This window comes from Berghia stephanieae, chromosome 6 (assembly GCF_034508935.2).
Source record: "Berghia stephanieae isolate SIO BIC M18660-M18661 chromosome 6, UCSD_Bste_1.3, whole genome shotgun sequence".
NCBI classification, from domain to species: Eukaryota; Metazoa; Mollusca; class Gastropoda; order Nudibranchia; family Aeolidiidae; genus Berghia; species Berghia stephanieae.
The window spans coordinates 45,102,962-45,127,251 of NC_088365.1; the positions used below are offsets into that span (position 1 = coordinate 45,102,962).

Sequence of the window (24,290 nt, forward strand, 5' to 3'; positions counted from 1 at the left end):
ACCAACAGAGATGCGCATCTGCTGTAATGGGTCCTTTTGTACTAATATTATATATAGCCAGGTACTCATTCACACCTGAGTTCGGCGGGGTAACTCATTCACATCCGAATTCACTGGGGTGATGTGTGTTGAATGCATTGCCCAAGGACACAACATCGGGATCAGTGTCACTCATCCGCCAATTGAGCACGCTTAACTTTAATTGATTTCCGTGACAAGACATAATAATTTTGATAACATTTTTTTTCAAACGTCAATGTCGTTTAGACACAATTTTAGACCGCTTTGATCACATCATTTTTTATGCCATATTTGAAAAGAACATTATCTATTACTTTTTAAAAATTGGAGAATGGGGATATCAATGTATTTATATAATCTATAAGTATGATTCCTACTTTTTCGTCTTTTTTTCTAATCACACTATCCAATTCATGTGTTTTTATTATCATTATTATTATTATTATTATTATTATTATTATTATTATTATTATTATTATTATTATTATTATTATTATTATTATTATTATTGTTGTTATTATTATTTTTATTATTATATTATTATTATTATTATTATTATTATTATTATTATTATTATTATTATTATTATTATTATTATTATTTTGACAATTCAACAAAGAGCATAGCATAATATTGCCTTCGTATTGCGCTCGGTTATCAGACCTGCACTTAGCTACAGATCCAATTAAGTAGATTGCTGGCAGTCATCTTGTTTATTTTTTAGCCTCGTGAATCTGAGCTAAATATCTTTATAAGAGTTTAGTGAGGATAGAATTGTATGAATAAATTAAAAAAAAAAAAAACAAATAGAAAAATAAATGATGAAGAGTCGACTGTAGTTAGTTGGATAGGTGGGTGATATAAAAATAATACTAGAAAGGGGGAAAAAACAACAAATAATCAAAAGCCCTGCAAACATTTATATTTTAGACAATTGGTTTGGCGGATACTTGTTTTAGAAATATACTTTGAATCAAATTAGTGTTTGAATTTGTAATCTGGTACAAAATGTGGTACATAATATTTCGCGAATCGTTAACGCACAGAGAACGATGCAACTTTTTATATTTATTCAGAATTTGGAGTAGCGACCAGGGTTGCCAGATCATTTTTCAACAAATGCCAGGGGAAGACTCAAAAAATGCCAAAACACTCAAAAAATGCCAAAGTCTGTTGACTCCCACCCCACTAAGAAAACTACTCACTTTTGATAGACAATTTACTATCATATCCTGGTGGCTTGCGTGTTTTCTTGTCTTTTTTTTTTTTTTTTTTTTTTGAATTATACTAAATTTCCTATTGGGGTAATTTTTTACCTACTGACTACTAAGTGGAGTGAAAGTTAACAGGCGACCATGACGCAAATATACATGAGTTTTGCAGGAGATTCCAGAAAACTTACGAGGATACTTGTCGAGGGCTGAATTTGAGTGAATATCTGAGGAGCAGGCTAGTTCAGGTGCGAGTTTTAATAGCAAAGTTTTCCGATGTGAAGAGATTTGTGTTTACGCGTTTAGAAATAATTAAGAAAGGTGTCATTTGAGTATAATATACAAGAAAAGAAAATGCCAAATGAAATGCCAAATGCAAATGATTTTTCTAATGCCAAACGGTTTTCAAAATGCCAGATTTTTGGAATCTGGCATTTAAATGCCAAACTGGCAACCCTGGTAGCGACTGCTTGCTAGTGCTGGGTCGAGTTTGAAACGATCAAATCGAGCGGGTTTTCGATCGAGTCCTCTAAAATCGAGTCGGTTTCGGGCGGGTTTCGAGTCAGTGACGTCATCGAGCAGTGATTCGTTTGAAAAAAAAAAAACACGAGCAACTCGTTTGCCACAGGAAACTTCACATACCCCTCCCTCTCTTATGTCTGTGGCTGGCTTGACTGCAGCTGGTTATGATGGGGGCTGCCAGATGGCCAAGTTCAAAATTGGTTACTAAAAACGCTTTTCTATTATTATTCATTAAAAAAAAAAATCTTTTATTTAAAAAAAATGAAAAGATAAGTTTATCCAACTGTAGTCGATTGTTTTGTTAATCAAAACAAATGAGTTTTTCAAGGGAGTCAGAATGCTTGTGGTGTTGGGCTATTTGGGGTCTATTTGACTACTTGGGCAAGAAGAAATCTGGCTGTCTGGCAGCCTTGATTATGATCGTTCGTCGCATCACACACACATACACACACACACACACACACACACACACGCCATCAAACAGTTGTTGATGGTGAAGGGTTGAGACCCCCCCCCCCCCCTCCACCACCATCATCCCGCTGTCACCTTAACATTTCATATTTATGTCGCGCCAAAAGTTGTCGGCCGCCCCCACCTCCCATAATTTGTCACTGGTCGTCATCGCCTCTTGTGTGTGCGGGAAAGGTCGTGCCTTTCATTTCATTATTTGAAAAATAAATGAACAAGAATGGTGTGTTTTTATTAGGTAGGTAGATAATAATAATATTTAGCAGGTTCCACACCCAGACACACACGGATTGCCCGGACACGATGATAACGATGCCGACGACAATGGATGACGATGATGATGATGATGATGATTATCGTGTTTCTGTTTAAAAAATGAAATACTTTAGCAGGTTCCACCCCCACCCCCCACACGGATAGACCGGACCCGAAGATGATGATTGTGGTTTTGCTGGCTGTTACGGCTGTGATGAGGATGATGATAATGATGATGATGATGATGATGACGATGGCGCAGATGGTGATTATTTGTTCGGTCGCTCAGTGGTACGGTGTCTCTTGTCACAAAATCAAGCCTTGCCAATGGCCGGATGAGTGACAGTGATTGTTGAAAATTGTGATCCAGACGTTAAGTCCGTGTGTCAGGCACTTGACTCAGGTGTGAATGTATTCTTATCTTATAAGCAATGACGGGTATTGTAAAGAGCTTTAATACAAAAAGACTCCAAACAGCGATCGGTACCTACTGTACGAAATGGATGTATGGTCGATATGGCGTGCCGGAGGAATAAATTAAATAAAATATTGTGAAGTTCATTGAGAATGGTAAATCCTTGGAAATGCGCTTTGAACTAATACACCTGCTAGACAACTCCGATTCCAATATAAACGACTGATTAATATTCCCATACATAAACTATAGTTAGCTGAAAATCTTTCTTTGTCGGGACTCCAAAAGTATGGAACGAATTAGACAAAGAAATCAAAGGGTCTTTTAGGAGCACTGATTGATTTTAGATTGATTATTACATTGAAATGTGTTGATATTTATTTTATCCATTATTATTAGGGTGGTGGTGGTGGTGGTGATGATGATGATCCCGCTGATATGATGGTGATGATAAATAAATTAAACATAATTCCCTTTATTCATCCCATAGGGGAGATTCGTCTTTCGGGTCTATTCTAAGGGAAGACTGGAATAACCCAAGCGATAGCCGCAGTGCAGCGCCGCAAATTTAGTTAGGGCAAGGTGACTTGCTCAAGACCACTCAGCGGCGGGTGATCGAACTCGGTACCTTTCGGGTGCCAACCAAAGACCGTACCGCTGCCCCTGATGATGATGATGATGATGATGATGATGATGATGATGATGATGATGATGATGATGATGATGGGAACTAACAAAGAATACACAGGCATCTAAAATTGAAACATTCCATATTCAAAGCTAATGTTTTACTTTAAAAAATTGAGCTTTACAATATCCACTAAATGTGATCAAAGCGCTTTGTAAAGGGGTCCCCGGTCAACAGCAACATTTAATATGTAGGACGGGACATGCCGCCTGTTAGGCGATATTACAATTTTTCAGACAAAGACAACGCTGTTAACGGCCAGGTACTCATTTTACACCTGAGTACGGTGAGAGAATGTGAGTAAAGAGCCTTGTCCAAAGACTCAACTATGCACCGAGCGCGAGGCTCGAACCCAGGACTTTCCGATCCCAAAGCGGGTGTCATACCACTAGACCATTATAATGCACGAGAGCCATGGTCGACTAGAGTACTACCTATAGTTACGTCATGACTAGACCACATAGCCGCACTACTGTAGGAGTGTTCATTGATAGAGGGATGCGTGTGTGTCATAGAAATAGCCTTAGTGTGTGTGTGTGTGTGTGTGTGTGTGTGTATGTGTGTGTGTGTGTGTGTGATAGTCAAACTTTAGTAGGTTTAATGAAGTCTTGTCACACACGCGTGATACACCTATACGAATTTCCCTGCCACTGCCACCCAGACACACTAACATCTGACAAGGAGTGAGGGCTGTGGAAGAACCACAGACTACCGTGTGCAAACATTGGCGATTGGTATCGGATGGCAAACTGTGATCGTTTGAATTTGAAATGATTCGAAACACTCGTTACCCCTCCGCTCGCTCGAATCCTGATCGTCTCAAGCTCGTCTCACGTGTCAAGATCGTCTCAAGCTCACAACCCGCTTGATCGTTTTACGATCGAGTGATCGTTTTACTAACTCGCTCTTCCGGCATTGAGATCGAGCACTGACTCGTGGCTTGGCGCTCGGTCGTCGATCGAGTAAAAGCGATCAAATAAACAGGTTGCAGTTTGGCATTTTAAATGCCAGATCCAAAAATCTGGCATTTTTGTAAAAACCGTTTTGCATTAGAAAAATCATTTGGCATTTGGCATTTTATTTGGCATTTTCTTTTCTTGTATATTAACATCAAATACAAACCTTATCTTAATATTTCAAACGCGAAAAACTCTTCATGGTTAATGTATTTCTTTATCATTTTAAAATCCAACCGTGGTGTAGTGTTTAGCACTCCATTATAGTAAATGGTAAAAAATTACCCCACAGAAATTTAGTATAATTCAAAAAAAAAAAAAAAAGAAAAAAAAAGCCACCAGGATATGATAGTAAATTGTCTATCAAAAGTGAGTAGTTTTCTTAGTGGGGGTGGGAGTCAACAGACTTTGGCATTTTTTTGGAGTGTTTTGGCATTTTTTGAGTCTTCCCCTGGCATTTTGTTGAAAAATAATCTGGCAACCCTGTCAAATAACGCTTACTTTCTGTTTCATGCTTTGTCACCGACAACTACAAACCGACAAAAGCGGGTAGGTTTACATCTTTATTGTATTATATAATGTTCCAATTAGAAATTTGTGTTCGCCGACAGTGTTAATTATTATTTAAGGACAAATAGATCCACATCTAGTCTTCGTTATTGTCATTTATTTGGCACGACATCAATTTATACAACGCTGCGAATCGGTAATCAACCAACGGCGACGGAACGTCGTCAACGTCTGTCCAGGCCATCATAACTTTTGTTCGTAAAAAGATACAATGTTTTCAAATTCAATCAAGTTAATCATCGTAAATAGATTTACACATTTTTTGAATGGCTAAATAATCAATTGTCATGTTCCACCCGCAGTCAGACAATCGATTTTGAATTTTGCACTTTCTTTCACTTTCACTTGCACAGAGTCACAGAGTGAAATCATAAATAAATGCACTGCTGTTGTGGGGTCTTTGACATTTTTGTTCTGCCACTTTAGTTCGCAGTTGACCACATTTAGTCCCATTGTCAGTCTCTAAACAGTCACTCCTTTCTGACCGCTGCACTTATTTTGTTTGTTCAGGTCACAATGGTTGGGTTTCTTGCCGCTATCACTATCGCTATCACTATCACTTATCACGTAAAGTAGTCTGCTGATTCCAGCCTATCTATAGGTGCCGAAAAGTGAAGTTTGGGTTAAAATTTTAATAACACAATTTCACATAATCACTGTTTCTAGTTTTTATCCTAGATCTAAAAGTAAGGTATCATATTAAATGTTTTTTAAAGGCCTATTTAATCTTTGTCTACGTCAAAATAAATTATTAATTTTTGCTTTGAAAAAATATCAAAATACCTACTATCTCTTTATTATTATTATTGAAGAGGGTTTAGAGGATTTTTTGGTCTTTCTTAAAGAACAGTGGTCCCAGCAGCCAGTTTTCCAGTTTTTTAAAGTTGGAATTTGCCATTTTTTTTTAAAAGTCGGGGTGTGGAGATAGGGGGAGGGGTATTTTTTATTTCAAATGGGATGGAGAGTTCCAATTTATTCCTGCTTGTGAGGGGTTAAAAATACAATATTGTAATATTAAGGACAATTTTAATTTTTTCATATTTTTTCTTTCTTTCAGAAGTCAAAACAATGTTTCTCACAAGATCTGAGTACGACAGAGGTGTCAATACCTTTTCACCAGAAGGACGACTTTTTCAAGTAGAATATGCCATCGAGGCCATAAAGGTATGCATCTCTGTGCATATATTTTCAGGTCTGATAACTGAGCGCAATTATGTGCATGATTTAATATTGCTGTTACGAACAATATTTTGCATTTGTTTGAGAGTATTTCCATTACAACAATGAGCCCATAACAATTTGGGTTATCAGACCTGCAGATAAATACATGCTGGTATTTATTAAATAAGTCGGGGGGGGGGGGGGGGGGGGATTAAAAATGATGAAATAAATGATACAACAGATTTAACCACACACTGTTTCTTAAAGATCTTGAATCTTATCATTTATGAAATATTTACTAATTAATCTTTAAGTTACTTTTTTTTTTAAGTTCATAAAAATAGACATAGACTTCTATAATAAATTCCTTTGTTAAAAAAAATAATTGTTTCTCATTTGATGTTATGTTTTTTTCTTTCTACTTTTTATTTTTTGATCACTTCTGTCAACTTTGCTTTTATAATAATAGTGTTATAGGTCAAGACCCAGAACCTTTTTCTTTTGATTAATATTTCATTCCAAAATATAAGTATTTGATTCAATTTGACATTCATTCAATTTTCTAAGGCTACTTTTATTTGTTGAATTTTTGTCAAATATATTATTTCTTCTTTTTTTCCTTTTTTTTCTACCTGTTTAGCTGGGATCGACTGCCATTGGCATTCATACAAGTGAAGGAGTGGTTTTAGCCGTTGAAAAGAGAGTGACATCCCCTCTTATTGAAGCCTCCAGTATTGAAAAAATCATGGAAGTGGACAAACATATAGGTAAAATGTGTTTGTTCTCACTTTCTACCTCATCTCTTTCTCAAGATGGTTGTATAATCTTCAATCTACTTGTATCGCTTACAGTACAGCATGGTACTACTATATATAAATGATGCACATGTCTTGGAACCTGTTGAAAAATCAGTTGGTTGGAATTTGTAATTTGAGTTTGAAAAATAAATCTGGTTGACCAAATATATATGAAGGCTGGTTTTCCAAAACTCCTTGCTTTTTCTACTTTTTGAGATTTTCCATCCATGAGATAAATTGAAATCTAAAATTCATTTTAAGTATCAATTGGCACAAAAAGTTCCCTAGATTTGTGTGAATTTGAAGTTTAAATATGATAAAATAATAGACTGAATAAGATATTTTAGGGGAAATAATCCCCAATATCTCAAAATTGGAAAAAATCGGAGTCAAGGAGTTTTGGAAAACCACTCTTCATATATTCTGATCTAATGAGAAATGCATGAAGTCCTTTTACTTATGTACTGCCCATTATGCCTGTTTGGCTTGAAGCATTTTTGTTACCTCCCTCCTATCCTGAAACCCTCATAAATTACCTTTTTTTATATTTTCATATAAAATGTTATGTTCCGATTTTATGGTTTCTGTTTTAGTTTAAAAGAATTATATTGATGACATAATATCAAATGTTGGATCATATCTTGGTTCTACGAAATGAGTGTAAAGTATACCAGGGTGTAATATATTGAGTCAGATAATTAATACAGTAGAACTCGGAAATAGCGAGTTCGATGGGTCTACTCCTGATTACTCGCTATTTCCGAGTTCTCGTTATTCCCGAGTTGCCAGGAAAGGTCACTCGGCCGGTGGAAGAAAAGGTTATAATATTGCTGGTTATTTCCCTCGAGTGTGTAATTCGAGTAAAAGCTGTCGCCCCAATTTCAATTTCTTCACAGAAGTGGCAGAATGCTTGGTTTTTTATTTTTATTATTTTTTTTTTTAAAATTTTATTTCAAGAAAAATCATGACTAGAAAAAACAAGAACATAGAAGTATGTGTGTGTGTGGTGTGTGCGCGAGTGTTTGTATGCACTAGGCATGTTTGATGAGGTAAGCAAGCGCATCACTCAATCACTGACCCACAGAAATAATGGTTCCACGCTGATCGTGTCATTTGCTAACGAATGCTACTCGCTGACCGATGCTGCGAAGTGAGGCATGTTGACATCTTGGCTGCCAGTGCTTACCTCGCACGTCGCGTGGCATCACATTGGGTGAATAATTGACCCCCCACCCCCCGATACACACACACGCACACAAACACACACACCCAACCCCCACCCAAATTTGTTTAGCCTCCTATGTACTACTACAGACTAGTAATATGTAATATTACTCGTAACGAAAAATAAGAAAAGAAAAGAAGCTAGGCTAAAAATATTTAAATAGCCCTTGTCTCTTTTTTGCTTTACTTCGTTCGCAGTCCTAGGCTGGGGCAGGAAATGCTCGTTATTTCAGAGTTGACGTCTTTTTCATACTCGCTCATCATCATCATCATTGCCTTTTTCACCCTGGGTCAGGGTATAGGCCACAGACAAACAGTTTCCATCCTTCTCTATCCTGAGCCAACTTTTTTATCTCATTCCAGGTCTTACCACTTCTCTGTATATCAGCTTCTTTAATTCTTCTCCATGTTCCTCGTGGCCTTCCCCTTGATCTTCTGCCCTGAGGGTTCCAGTCCAATACTTTCTTTGTTATAGTTGAGTCATTCTTTCTAAGCGTGTGTCCAATCCACCTCCATCGTCTTCTTCCTATATCCTCTCCTACTGGTTTCTGCTGTGTTCTTTTCCATACTTCTTCATTTTTTATTCTATCCATCCATTTTATTCTGAGTAGCTTACGCATGCACCTGTTTACAAAAATCTGTACCCTCCTTATACATGCCTGTGATGCGTTCCAAGTTTCACATCCATACAGTAGGACAGACTTCACGTTTGAGTTGAAAAGTCTTAGCTTTAGTTGAAGGGAGATATCTTTAGTTCTCCAAACTCTGTTCAAAGATGTGAATGCAGCCTGTGCCTTTCCTATTCGTGCTTTCACCTCTGCTTCCGTGCCTCCATCCTTGTCAATTATACTTCCGAGATAGCAGAAAGTGTCTATATCTTCGAGTTCCTGATCTTTTACTTTGATCTGCTCCCTTTGACGCATACCTATCCTCAAGACCTTTGACTTTGCAGGGTGTATTCTTAGACCAATTGATTCCGAGAGGCTGTTTATAATTGTGGTTTTTGCTTGCATCTGGTCCTGGGTGTGGGACAAAAGAGCCAGATCATCTGCAAAATCCAGATCATCCAACTGTGTCCAGGGGGTCCACTGTATCCCATTTCTTCTCCCTTTGGAGGTTTCCTTCATTAGCCAATCAATGGCAAGGATGAACAGGAATGGAGAGAGCAAGCATCCCTGCTTGACACCAGTCTTAATTTCAAAGCTGTCAGTCAGCTGATCTTCATGTACAACCCTGCAACTTGATCCTTCATACATTTCCTTAATGAGGTTTACTATCTTTTCAGGGAGTCCATAATGTGCCAGAATTTTCCACAATGTTGCTCTGTCAATACTGTCGAAAGCCTTCTCGTAATCCAGAAAGTTGACAATAAGAGGAGAGTTCCATTCTATAGACTGTTCCACTATGACTCGCAGAGAGGCAATCTGGTCGGTGGTTGAACGGTTTTTCCGAAAACCTGCCTGTTCGTCCCGCAGTTTAGCATCTGTTGCATTCTTAATTCTCTCTAAAATAATACGGTTGAAAACCTTTCCTGGGATAGAAAGAAGAGTGATGCCTCGATAATTATTACAATTACTGAGGTCCCCTTTCTTTGGAAGCTTGTGGTGTGTGGTGTCCGGGGTCCCTCAACTGAGAGGGTCAAGAATAGCCCAACGCCAAGCCAGCGTGTCGTAAAAGGCGACTAATGGTGTGTGATTCCCCCATCTTTGAGTCACCTGGTCCTCCAGGTTGGGGGTTGGCAAAGGGTTAACACCCCTTTCCGTTAAACTCAAACCGTTACAGAAACACAGACAGACAAACCAAATCATACTCGCTACTTGCATGCTAATTTTATTGACTCAAATAAGGGAAAAAAGCGGGGATTTAGATTTTACTTGCTATTTCCGAGTACGTTACTTTCATGTTCTACTGTAGTGTTCTCATAATATAGAGGAAAAAAATGAAATTATTCATCAAAATATTCTTATTTTGATTTCTGATTTTAATATGGTACATTTGATAATATTTTGCAGCTTGTGCTATGAGTGGTCTTATTGCTGACTCTAAAACACTAATTGATAAAGCACGAGTTGAAGCACAGGTAAGTTCATGTTTAAAAAAATTAAAACTTGATATGCAATCTGTCTATTAGCCCTTAGAGCGTGATTTAATGAGATGAAGCACCACATAAATGCCATGTAATTTTTATTATAAGCTACAGGGGGCATAATTAGAGGCCTGATGGAAAACAAAAAGTGTATAATTAATATGCTTTTCACTCATGTGTTTTCCATTAATGTGTTACTCTAAGGCAGACCTGCCTACTGTTATGAAAAATTCGTAGAATTACGAATTTTTATTCCAATTTCAGAACTTCATGAACATCTCTTAGTCATTAAAACTTATTGAAAATGAAAGTTGATGCCAGACTATATTATTTTAAGGATTTTGAAGTGTTATTTAATCCTTGTGAGAGTATTTTAAAGTTTACTATAGTGACTACTATTTTTATCTCCTAAAAATTACTAATTTTTAAATATGCAAGTCTGCTCTAGGATAAATTGGTGAGAAGCATCTTACACGAGTTATCCATTTCTAATCAACAAGAAATAGAACTGAATACCTGATTAAAGACGATAATTCTTATCTCTTTTATGTCAGAACCTACAAAATACATTAAAACAGGCTCCAAGGGCTTTTACAAACTGTAGACAAAATTATATTTAAATCAGCATCATAGATACAGAAGTAAAAAAGTAAATATAGCACAGAGACAATTTATTTTATTGAAGATTTTAATAAGGATATATTTCAACCAAACTTAAAATGTTGTCATTCACTCAATTTCTTCTAGGGACATATATATTTAAAATTTCTTTACTGTAGCCAGGACTATCACTGTTTATTGCCTCTTTTTTAAAAATCTGTTAAGCAGTTTTGTTCTGGACAGCCCTGTATATATCCATAGTTTGTTTTACTTTTGCAACTAATGGACAATGTTTACATTGCTGATACAAGATGTAGAGCCTTCAAATAATCGTTTTAAACGGATGAATACAAATTTAACCCAATTCATGAACTTAATTATTATTGTTATAATAGTTATTATAATTATTGTTTTTATTATTATTATTATTATTACTATGATTATTATTACTATTATCATTATTCTATTTGAACATGAAAATGTTCTTTATATCCATTTCACAGAATCACTGGTTTACTTTCAATGAAAACATGAGTGTAGAAAGCATCACACAAGCCGTGTCCAAATTGGCATTACAGTTTGGAGATGACGACCCTGACCCAGGTGCAATGGTAAGTACTTGTAAGCATAGTAAGTGCATGTTTTTAAATTTAGATTTATAAAATAATTTATATTGTGTTACAAGATTTTTATTTTTTTAAAATTTCCTTTTGTTCGGAAGTAATAAAAGAAAAGAAGATTTTTGCAGACTTTTACATAGTTTTTCTTTTTTCTTCTTTGAAAATTACTTCTTTTTTATTTTTAAATGAGGGATGAGGGGTGGGGCAAGTTAATCTTTATCCCTGAATTATTCATGATATTTTGACAAGAACTGCAGTCTTTGATCACATTCTAATTTATTGAGAAAGAAATTGTTCTTTTGAAAATTATTTGATTCTAACGTTTGTTTTGTTTGTTAGTTGTACTTTATTTTCAGTTTCTTCTTAATTCTTCATAGCTATTCAATGGTTTACTGTCAAGTTGTGGTTGAATATTGGAGGGAGTCATGATTTTTTTTTTTTTCCTGGTGTTGAAATATTGTAGTGAAACATTTTACTTACATAAATGATATTATATATATCTTTCAGAGCCGGCCTTTTGGAGTTGCATTGTTGTTTGCTGGTGTTGATGAAAACGGACCTCGATTGTAAGTACAAGAACTACATTAAAGTTTTTGGCAGTTTGTTCAAAATGATTTAGTTAATAATTTGGTTTCTCTTTCCTTTGACATGGAGTCAAAAGATAAATTATACATTTGCGTACTGTATGGTTATAGGGTTTATTCATTTCCTTTTATTTTGATTGGTCATGAGCTATAGGGAATGAGATTAGCGGAAGAGTAGCATCCCTTGATTGGACGTCACCGGCGGAGAACTTATTAGAGAGAGAACGTCAAATTGGATTTGTGTATTATGCTTCTCTCGTCCTCGCTTCCGGTGAAAGCAGCATGAGACACTTCACCGAAAGCGAGGACGAGAGAGACGCATGCGCAAAACCATTCTGGCGTTCTCTCTGTAAGGTGACGTCCAATCAAGGGACGCTACTCTTCCGCTAATCTCATTCCCTATAGGAGGTATATTTATATTTATTGTCCCCTCAACAAAGACCATTACTTGGCCATTTCTGCCGTTAAATATTACCAATACTTGAAATTTTCCTTCTTTTCAAATTGTGCTATAACTATAAATTTTGCCTTTCAAAGAAAAAAAAATTATTACTATTATTGTTATTGCTATTATTAGTATTATTATTATTATTATTATTATTATTATTATTATTATTATTATTATTATTAATTTTATTTCTTTATCTTCTCGTATAGACTAAATGAAGATGAGTTCACTTTGCTCTTTTAAAATTATTTTTAAGGCCAACAGCTGGCTGATTAGTTCTCATTAAAGTACATTTCACACATAGTTTTTTATGTGTTGGTACGAATCTCTGACAGGCAGTTCAGGTGAGTATTTTATCCCAATGCTTAGCATCAATTGTGAAAATACTCCAACACACCATTGTCATTATGTACTCAAATATTTTTCCTCTACTTTTATAGATTCCACATGGACCCATCTGGCACATTCATACAATACCATGGCAAAGCCATTGGTTCAGGGTCTGAAGGTGCTCAGCAAGCATTGCAGGAAGTTTATCACAAAGTAAGTACATTGATTTTGATTTTCATTAGGGGAATGTTTCTATATGTTACCATGACTGTGACATTTTTAACACCATGTGTCGCTTTTAATCTTGCAAGCTGCTTCTTTGTAACTACATTACAGACAAAACACAACAAGTTTATGAACAAGAAAGTATATAGTTATTTTTCATTAGGGGATTATTTCAATCTCTTACTGAGACTGTGACATTTTTAACATTACCTATCGTGTATCATTTATTCATGCAAGCTGGGTGTTTGCAGCTACGTTACAGACAAAATAGAACAAGATTTGTACAGAAATAGTAAGATACATTTTGCAGAGATATTGTAATTATCATAACAATTATTCACTTTATGAAAGCTGTTCGAAACTCCACCGATCAACATGACGCATATGTGATAGTCTTTAGTAATTTTGAGTTTTCTCAGAATTAAGTATACTAACTTTTTGCTGTTCTTTTCATTGATTTCCAATTTTTAAAAAACATTCTTTTACAGTCAATGACATTGAAGGAAGCTTGTAAGGCAGCACTTACCATTTTGAAGCAAGTCATGGAGGAGAAATTGAATTCTTCCAATGTAGAGGTAATGAGATTTTATCAGAGCACAAACTGTGAAATGGGTTGGGTTTGTTTGTTTGTTTTTGGTTTTATTTATTTTGTTTTTTGTTGTTTTTTTTTGGTGGGGGGGGGGGGGGGGGGGGGGGGGGTAAAATTAGATTTTGTGATTGTGCTCATGGTTATGGTTCAGACCAAGATTTAGTGGGTGTTTCCCCATGATGTTTGTGATAAATTATGGTATTTAAATTTTTGCATTGTGATTGTTCTTTTGAAAGGAAAAATTAGTTAAAATAATATTTATTACAATTTTTATTTATATATGTTTTCTGTTTCCACCGGTTAATGTTCATTTTTGTATTTCTTTCTATGTCTGTGTTCAGAACTTACTTAACTCTCTCCTTACCAGTATTACCGGCCATTTTAGCCAATTTCCCCCGAAAATTCACACCCACCCAACACAAATATAGACTTTTCTTTACTCAAACAGAAAAGTAACAAGTGCATTGTATACAGAATGTTGTTTAGCAAAATTATGTCTACAACTACAACACAGTGTTTAGTATTTATAGCTGTAATCAAAGCATTTCTTTACATTTTGTGATGTACAAAAGAAATCAGAATGAGACAATTGTCAGTTGAATCATAACGAATGTGACGATTTTCCTCTGGATGGTAAGGAGAGGGTTTAGTTAATGATAGCTGCTCCAAACAAACATCAACCCTATTTTATTGCTTTGCTTCTTATCTTACTTAGCACTTGGCGATGACTAGTGGGCTAATAATGCATCATTTTGGTGTACCAAAATGTTTTATATGTTTTTATGTTATTATTTAACTTTGATTTATCATGTCGGTTTTTGTTTTTTTTCAACCCACCAGATGTGCACGGTAACTCCCAAGGAATTGTTTTGCATGATGACTAAAGACGAGTTGGAAGCAATTATCAAGGACATCTGAGCTACTTTACTGTGTTTGATTTTTACATAAAATGTTTTTTTTAACTCACAAATTTTTGTTGTATGGTAGATACGTGTTAAAAATGACCTTGTGTGAGAGGAGAATGAGTTGAGGAACACTGAAACTATTTAACACATTCTTAGTTTATAACATGTATGACACAATTCTCAAAGAAAGAAAAAAGGCTTAAGTTAGTAACATTACAATCGATTAGCTGTAGTATTGTGTGATGGAGTGCTTGAGCACAATAATGAAATTGTGATGTTGAAAGAATTATGAAAACTATAATAAAATGATAACAAAAAAAAAAAGTTTTAAAACAATGTTGGTTTCAGGTGGAGAGAATGAGAGGATATGTTAATGTCCATTTTAAAAAAATCTTTTGTTGATTTCTGTATTGCTTGAATACATATGAGAACAAATTTTAAAAAACTCTTTAAAAAAACCCAATGAAATAGTTCTTGTTTTTCTGAACATAGAAAGATAACCTGAAAAAATTAGCATGAGTAGAATACAACATGGAAACTGACTTTCAAAAGACTAGACTATCTGCTTTGGGTTATTTTTTATTTTTTTTAAATTACGTTCTGGAGATGTCTGTCATCAAAGAATACTACAACTACAATTGTCCATAATTTGTAAATGGCATACAGTACTCGCTGGCTTCCAGCATGCTCTCAGGAGACACTAAAAAAGGGTGTGCCAAAATCTTTTGCTCATGGGAGGTAACAGCTTATTATTATATTTAGACAAAATTTGGTCATCAGTTCCAGTGTGCCGCATTGCAGAGTACACTAAAATCCAGCTACTAGGGTTAAACCAAAAACTAGAGGTACCTAAACGAGCCAATAAGATGAATAGAAAAGTAAAGAGAGTAAATGTGACTCATATATAACCTATAGGGGAACAACACAAAACAACTTTTCAGCCCTTGGCCTTCGTCTGGAGACAATCAACGTCAAAACACAAAAAATGTATGGTTACAAATTATCACATTTAGTCAAATGTGGTTTGTCAAAATGTGATTTTTGTAATAATAATGTAAGGTTACAAAAAATCACATTTTGTCATGTGGATTTGACATAATATGATTTTTGTAACCTTACATTTTTGTGTTTAGTCGTCTCCTGACGAAGGCCAAGGGCCGAACCGTTGTTTGGCTTGTGTTGTTCCCCTATATATGAGCCACATTTACTCAATTTATTTTTCTATCCTACAAGGGTTAACTGCCCTACCACCAGTCATAAGTTCATTACTAGTGAAAGATTAAAAAAAGGAGCAACTCTTATTGCAGCTCGTGAAAAAAAATAATAAAAAAGCTTACCAAAAAAAAACTAATAAAATTGAAACATCAAAAAGAGTAGCAGAGTATTTGCCAAATGAAATTAGCCTGTACAAGTATGCGAAAAATCTCAAAGTTGGGAGGCCCTTCAAAGAAGACACTCAGTCTAGACTTTTATATAGTTATAGGAAATGAGATTGTGCTGATCAATCTGGCAAGAGGTTCCCAGCAGAGGTGATCAAACAGTTAAAACAGTAGATGATGACCTGAGAAAACAGGTCATAAACCTTGTCTTCCTGAGTTAGGAAGACTAGGTCAATGACATTAGAGGGTGTACAAAATAATAAAATTTCATTTTTTTTTCTTCATGAAGTTTTAGTCTATGACTCTGCATCCAATGCCCTATGGGTGCGCAACACTGTTCCACATGAAGTGAACCCACATGCATGCTAGACAGACTTATACAGCTACATATCATTGGCATACGTGTGATAATTCACTCCGTGGGGCTCAATGGTGTGCCCAAGGGGCATAGAGCACTGGACCTAGGACCGAGCCTTGTGGGACACAGAATTTCAATGTTAAATCAATTGACTGCTTGCCATCAATCAAGACAGATTTTATTCTATTACTTAATATGACTTAAACCATTGAAGGATGGTGTCACCATAATTATCAAAAAGTCTGTTATATAGAATTATGTGATCTATTGTGTCGAAAGCTGCTGAATTGTCAAGTTAAGTAAGTATGGAGACTTCTCCTCTATCACAGACATAAATCATTGATAATTTTCAGTAAAGCAGTTTCAGCACTGTGATATTCTCTATAAGCAGACTGATATTTATCAATTAAATTGTTAGACTATAGGTGTGATTTTAACTGCTTTAAAACAATCTTTTCGAGAACCTTAGAAGTGAAGGGCAAATTTGATACGGGGTGGTAGTTTTTTTAAATCATCAGGATCAAGGTTCGATTTCTTCAGGAGAGGAGTGACAGATGTTTTTTTAATAAAAGGCAGATATGTATTATTCCAGAGCAAAGGGATTAATAATATAGGTAATTATATCTAAGGTTGAGTCAAGACATTTTAAAAGAAGCTTTAATGGGATAGGATCTAATGAGCAGGACTTAGTAGGAGGCCATATGATTAATAGGATGACATCACGTACTTCAGATGAACTGTTTTAAAATCAGTAAATAAAGAGGGCCTTTATATGACATGCTAACAATCAAATTTTCTCCATTTTGGCATGAGCCAAGCTTACATATAATCTTAGCAATTTTTTCTTTAAAATAGTTTACAAACACGTCTGGTAAAATATTTCTATCTATCTTGCCTGGCATGACATTCGTTTTTAATTTACCACTCATTTCATTAACAACATTGAAAAGGGATTTTGATTTAGAGGTGGAACATGAGTTCATTTTACAACTGAAATACAATCCCCTTTTCAGAAATAATTTTGTTTTTCACTTCATTTACTATTTACACACTGGATTATAAATAACACGGTCATCTTGGTTGTTTGTTTAAAGCCATCTCCTTTCTACTGTACGTCAGCGGTGATCCAGAAAGTCGATCTGACACAATCCTAGTTCGTATGGGCGCATGATTATACAGCACGGAGACAGGCATTGTAAATTTCAGCAGGATTATTGTGCTCTTGGTGTTGGCGATTCTCAAGGTCCGCTTTGATCTGATTGTTGAAGGCAACAATATCAATGACCCGCATGTTACGAGATGTTATCTCGCGTTTCGGTCTACCTGTCCGTGGACTATGGAAGGAGAATGTGATCACGTGGTGGTCAGCAATGCATCTGTCTGTCACTGACAAATCAGAAATATTAATTCCCCCGGTAACTACCCAATCATGGTGTAACCCTTTATGTGTGTTGGTTTACTCACATGTTGATGTAAATTGTGATTTTCAAGAAGAGTATTTGCAGATATGCTGAAGTGATCTGACGTGGGTTAAAAATGAAAGTTAAGATATCCAAGGATAACTAATTTATTACAAAGATTTGTTTCAGTTTCAATAAGATCTTCTAAATTCTGGATGAATGCACTGTGCGTTGACGAATTTCTACCTGATGGTGGGGGGTCCAGAAAACAAGCACTAGTCACAACACTGAAAACAAAACCGCCGGCCAGGCGTGTTACATATAGTAGTAGCAGTAGTAGTAGTAGCATTGACAGTATAGAACAAAATTTTCATTTCATGCTGTACAAGTCACCAAGAAAGCATAATTAATAATTATTTGCTCGTATACTTTATCCACCAATGCCTATCGTCAGGTATTTATTCAAACTGACGACAGTTGGGGTCACTTTGTTCAAATGCATTATAAAAAGACATTATCTTGTGAATTCCCAATCATTGTCACTCACTCTGTTGTTGGCCTCACTGAATACTGCTTGAGAGAGAGAGAGAGAGAGAGAGAGAGAGACTGTGCTACTTATTGTACATAATATTTGAATAATTACCAAACTTCGTATTCGCATGGTACTGTCATTGTTAGAAATCAACGGGTCTGAAATGTTGAAAGGAATTCCCACGTTCTCATCACTTTTAATCAATCCCTACTAATAACAGCCATGTGTCATAAAACAGGTATGTGTCAAATGAACAAGGAAGTCCGAACAGCAGGTTCAAAGAGGAGAGTCCTATTCTTTGTCGTTGAGTCTCCTCATTAATCTGCATAAAGTTAAAGCCGGCTAATGGTGGTGTAAAAATCAAAGAATTGTGTGAACCGCTGTCGTTCCAGGGATTGTAAACTTAATTGGACACATGTCATCAAGAATCAGCGTGATAGGGGCTTAGATAGACAAATCTATAGATAGATAAAAAGATATATGTGTAGATAGATAGATCCAAGTAAACAAGTCCCTCTCTCTCTTTTGTCTAATTGTCGATGTATGTTTAACTTCTATTGTTATCATTGTTAATAATATAAACCCGACCAATGGGACCGAACCAGAAATGTACAAGTAAAAGTAAAGTTTAATATTTCTAAGTTAGTTTATCGTCATAAACCTATGTTCCGTCAACAAATAAAGGTTAATCTAGCTCAATCAAAGTCATTAAAATAGAGACTAAATCGCACAGCGTCCCTGGTTGCATAAAAAAGAAAATGGCGGCGCTCGACCTCTCACTCGCCAGCATTGATGACGTATTCACCCCTGTTGTCATATCTGCCCCTCTCACTAATATGTGAGTACTACTGCGAATAGAGGAAATATATATTCGCAGTATTAAGCCAATAGAGGAAATCACTACTGCGAATAGAGGAAATCATTCGCAATACTACTGCGAATAAAGGAAATCACTATTCGCAGTAAAAAAAAAAAGAGCTTTATATAGCGCAATATCCACTAAATGTGCTCAAAGCGCTTTACAAGGGGTCCCTGGTCAACAGCAACATTTAACATATAGGACGGGACATGACGCCTGTTAGGCGATATTAGAATTTTTCGGACAAAGACAACGCTGTTACGGCGAGGTACTCATTTTACACCTGAGTACGGTGAGAGAAAGTGAGTAAAGAGCCTTTTCCAAGGACTCAACTATGCGCCGAGCGCGAGGCTCGAACCCAGGACCTTCCGATCCGAAAGCGAGTGTCATACCACAAGACCACATAGCCGCACAACATCTTATTTTGGGAGAACTTCTGAAAGCTCCGAGCCCTAGCATTTCTTTCAATTTGTACTGCGACTAGAGATGGATTACAAAAATGAGACCATAATAATTTGAGCTATCAGACCTGCAAATGTCGGCTTGCACGCTTGCCGTAGAAATCAAACGGTTTGTGGTTCGAATCCTTTCTCATTACTTATTCTGCACGATTTCTTGTTCCGGAGCCACTTCACGTGTATAAATGTATAAACTTCCGCCACGCCCTTGTCCTTTTTCCTAGTATAGTGACTGTGATTTTTGCTGTCGTTATTCCAGATTACATCAAAACAAAACAAAACTAATAACGCCACTTGAAGCCCGTTTTCACTACATCTTGCGTTCAAACAGCAGGTAACTTATTTCATATTATCATATATATGAGGACATAATTCCCACCATAAGTTGATCTATCTATCTGTCAGTCTTGGTCTTGACATCGGTTACCAGAGTGATTGAGATTGAGATTGTCCTTGATTTTGATCTGCTCGAGGAGCTTGACATTCATTGAGTCTCGATGTCTGTAAGTAAAGAGGTAAGGGGGGGGGGGGGTTAGGAAATCCATAGTTTCACAGAAATTATTTTGATGTTACTAGATATTCCCAAGAATTATACAGTTGTAGTAGGCTCAAGTGAAGTTCCCTTGCCTTTGCCTTTGAGTTTTGAGAACAAGTCAAGTCCATCAATTTAAATTTAAGTACTGATGACTGATGACTGATGAGGCAAACTTGAAGTTCTTTTGAAATCCTTTTGCAAAAACCTACTTATATTTTAAAAACTTAATGTTTCAACTTTCTTTGCAACTTTTTCATTCATCACCAACTTTTGTTCACTTAGAAAATTACAGCCTTTTTAGTAGGCAGTTTAGTGAGCAACAGCAGTGGCAGTCAAATTTTGACCCAACTCGCCCATAGGAAAGTTGTGACCGAAAATTGCCGTTCGCGTTTTGGGGGGTTCAATTAAAGATGCATAACTTCGTTATAAAGAGGAATATCGCAGATATTTTGATATCATTATTTTCGTCTTTCAATTTCCTTTTAAATGGTGCCAATTAAGGAAAAATCCATTGATAATTCCAGAAGTTATATGAAGTTAAAATTTGGCAATTTTCAAATGCATTTATTTTTTTATTTACCGCGTGTGTTTTTAAAATTTAAACGCTTGTTTTTAGAATAACATCTAAACTTTATGCATGCCAAATTTCAGGGCTCTATATCGATGCGCAGACACCTTTTAACTCTGCGCCGAAATGCCTTGTTTACATTATCTTCTCATCATGGCTGCCGGACGATATCGATATTCATATCGATATTTTAAACTTAGTTATGTATTATGTTAAATTTAGTCCATAATATTTTCAGTACTATTATTTGCTATGTTTTTATTTTGAATACATACTTTCCAACTTTATTTATAGGCTTTTTATAGTTTTTGTTTTAAAAGTTCGTATATTTCTTCTCTTTGTGAAATCCGATATTAATAATATCGATATTTTAAAAATACCAATTGCTTTAATTTAATTTTATTTTACTTTGCCATCAAGTCATCAAGTTTCTTTCCCATATGTTTAGATATGTTTATCATTTGTATCCATATTCTAAAGGCCTTAGCCTTAATAATTATTATGGTAAGAAGTTCTATTAGTTTTGACACCCCCATATATTGAGAGAGAAGGGGGAAGGGGGTGGGGGGATAAAATTATATTAATTGTCAGTTCAAATGATGTAATAGCAATAAACCCAAAGTGGTTCAGCAGAATTTTTTAAAGTATTAAAAGCCAGAACTTTCCTTCTAATTAGGTATAATAGGGAATCTGTTTCAATTTATTTGAACTTTTTCTACCATTTTATTTATATGCAATTAAATTGCCATAGGTAAAAATAAACTCATTATGACATTACACAACATGTTTATATCTTTTCATTTAAATACTCTCAAACCCTTTTTTATCCTCTATGTATTAATTAGAAGAGGGGAATTATTTGCAATTGTTTCAATGAGATATTGGGGATAAATCCAAAAGTGATAGAGCAAATTGTTTCTTACGTCTAGCCGAGTTTTTGATTATGTAACATTTGCGTCATATTATGTAATAATGTGTTAATTTGAAATGTTTATCTTCCTCTTTATTAATGTAAATGCATTGTCCTCGATAAGACGAACATTTTGGTATACAATATATTATAAGAACTCCATATTGACTGTTTTAACCATTTTTTATTAACATCACGCGATTTCGGTCACAACTTTGCAATGGTAATTTTGGGGTAAAAATCGGTCTGAAATTTCAGACTTTGAACTGCCGTAACTACATTTCTAATCAAGATACAAACAAAATTCAAACTGTTTTGTAATCTGTGTTGCCAGCTCTTTCATATGACATTGGTTTCAAGTGTGTGAGGTACATTTAGAATTTCTATTAAACTCCCTATTTTTAGCTCGTTGGTTCAAGTCTCCAGGTTCTATCAATATTTACAAACTCTGGTCTTTGGCGGTTTTTTATGGTTGGAAAAGTTGGCATTACTCATTTGGACAAGGTGGACGGAAGTTACAAGTTAAAAGTAAAATGAGTCGAGGCCTTCCGAACGCTTCTAGTGCTAAGGGAAACAACTGAAATATTCCCTCAACTAACCCAAAGAAAAAATAAAGCCTAGTATCTTTAACTAACCCTAATAGGAAAAACAAACACCCTAGCTCCTTTACTAAGAATTATGACTAACACTTATAGAAAAAAAATCCTCCGATCTCAAGCTAACCCTATAAAGAAAAAAACAACCTAGGACTGCTTTGCACTACCTTTCAATACTTCAAAAATCAAAATGGCGGCCGAGAATCAAAACAATGGTCAAATTAGGAAATTTTAAACTTTCATAAATCTATCAAGGTTTGTTCTAGAGTTTATAAAATGCTTATATATATGATGGCAAATTGAATAAATAAATGCCTGACAAAAGGTCCAAGGCAATAAAAACATCCTTGTTGGATCGTTCTACATGCCCCATCGAAACGAAACTGACATCGTAGAACTGCAAAAATCGCTTGAAATAATCAATTCAGAAAAAACTCCAAACCAAATGATTCTTACAGAGACTTTAACTGTCCTGATATAAACTGGGACGGTTCAAAAACGTTATCTGTCTGCCCACAACGTGCAATACAACAAAGCCTCATCGACATTACAGCAGGAGCGCACCTCACACAAATTCACGAAGAATGCACACGCGGTGACAATATTTTAGATCTTGTTTTCGTATCCAATCCATGACTGATCCATTCAACAACATCACAACCAGGAATATCAGATCATGCCTGCGTTGTTACTGAAACTACACTAAACCCCAATTATATGAACCAACCCCCAAAACACGATACCTTTTCAAAAGGCCAACTGGGCCGCACTACGAAAACGAATCGAGGGACTGTCATCAGAGATCACAGAACAGCACAAAAACGGTATGGATGTAAATGAAATGTGGAGCCATTTTCAGTCCTGCCTACTCAGTGCAATCAAGGAGTCAATTCCCCAAAAAGTACATAAAAATACAAGAACGCCGCCGTGGATGAACAGGAAAATACGAGTACTACTAAGACGCAAAGCAAAAGCATTCAAGCGGGCTAAACTGAGCGGAACCTGGGATACATACAAATCGTTGCAGCTTCAAAGTAGGCGTGAAATAAGGCAAGCAGAATGGACGCACATTAACAATGTTATAGAAAAAGGACTTGAAACAAACAATACCAAGCCATTTTGGAACTACATAAAAAGCAAGAAATACGATTCCATTGGTGTAGCCCCATTGAAAGAAAATGAAACCCTGTACATTAAGGGGAAGGATAAAGCAACGATCCTCTTGGATCAATTTAAATCTGTCTTTACCCCTCATGATCCACACAATACAACACCCCACCGACATCACATAGGTGTGACCAATCTCTTACTAATATCAACATAAACATCTCAGGAGTTGAAAAGTTGCTGAAAAACGTCGATCCATCTAAGGCGTCAGGTCCAGATAACATCCCCAACACAGTACTAAAGGAGTGTGCTGAGAGTTTGGCCTCCTCATTATGCATAATTTTCCAAAAATCGGTCGACACCGGGATGCTCCCTAATGACTGGCTGAAGGCAAACATCGCACATGTATTAAAAAAAGGCAACAAAAATAAAGCAGAGAACTACCGTCCAATCTCACTGACGTCTGTAACATCCAAACTATTAGAACATATAATCTGTAAGAACATGATGAACCACTTTGAGAACAATGACATCCTAACTGACCTGAACCACGGGTTTCGCAAAAGATACTCATGTGAAAGCCAACTCCTAATAACTGTAAACGACCTGTTGAGACTCCAGAATGCCAACACTCAGGCAGACATCGGCATCCTCGACTTTTCCAAAGCATTTGTTACTGTGCCCCACCAAAAACTCCTGCAGAAACTAGAAAATTATGGAATTCGTGTCTCTTTACACACATGGCTTTGTAATTTCCTCACAAAACGTACCATGAAAGTAGTCCTCGACGGCACGTCATCGGATGAATGTCCAGTCATATCAGGAGTACCACAGGGAACGGTGCTAGGACCCATACTATTTCTTTGTTTCATCAATGACCTACCTCTATGAGTAAAATCTCAGATTAGGTTAT

At 35.9% G+C, this 24,290-nt stretch overlaps 2 protein-coding genes across 2 annotated transcripts in view; both read left to right on the forward strand.

Annotated features, from left to right (window-relative positions):
- Positions 1-5,010: 5,010 nt before the first annotated feature.
- Positions 5,011-15,133, forward strand: LOC144975102 (proteasome subunit alpha type-5-like). Its single transcript, XM_078918829.1, has 9 exons — positions 5,011-5,085; positions 6,164-6,270; positions 6,908-7,034; positions 10,301-10,368; positions 11,478-11,585; positions 12,102-12,160; positions 13,067-13,169; positions 13,670-13,756; positions 14,611-15,133. The coding sequence occupies exons 2-9, from the start codon at positions 6,175-6,177 to the stop codon at positions 14,686-14,688; spliced, it is 726 nt and encodes a 241-aa protein (XP_078774955.1). The 5' UTR covers positions 5,011-5,085; positions 6,164-6,174; the 3' UTR covers positions 14,689-15,133.
- Positions 15,134-19,856: 4,723 nt separating this feature from the next.
- LOC144975103 (complex I assembly factor ACAD9, mitochondrial-like) overlaps positions 19,857-24,290 on the forward strand; it is a 28,898-nt gene continuing 24,464 nt past the window's right edge. The window contains exon 1 of the mRNA XM_078918830.1: positions 19,857-19,995. The gene's annotated coding sequence lies outside the window, so the exon portion shown is untranslated. The remainder of the gene's footprint in view (positions 19,996-24,290) is intronic.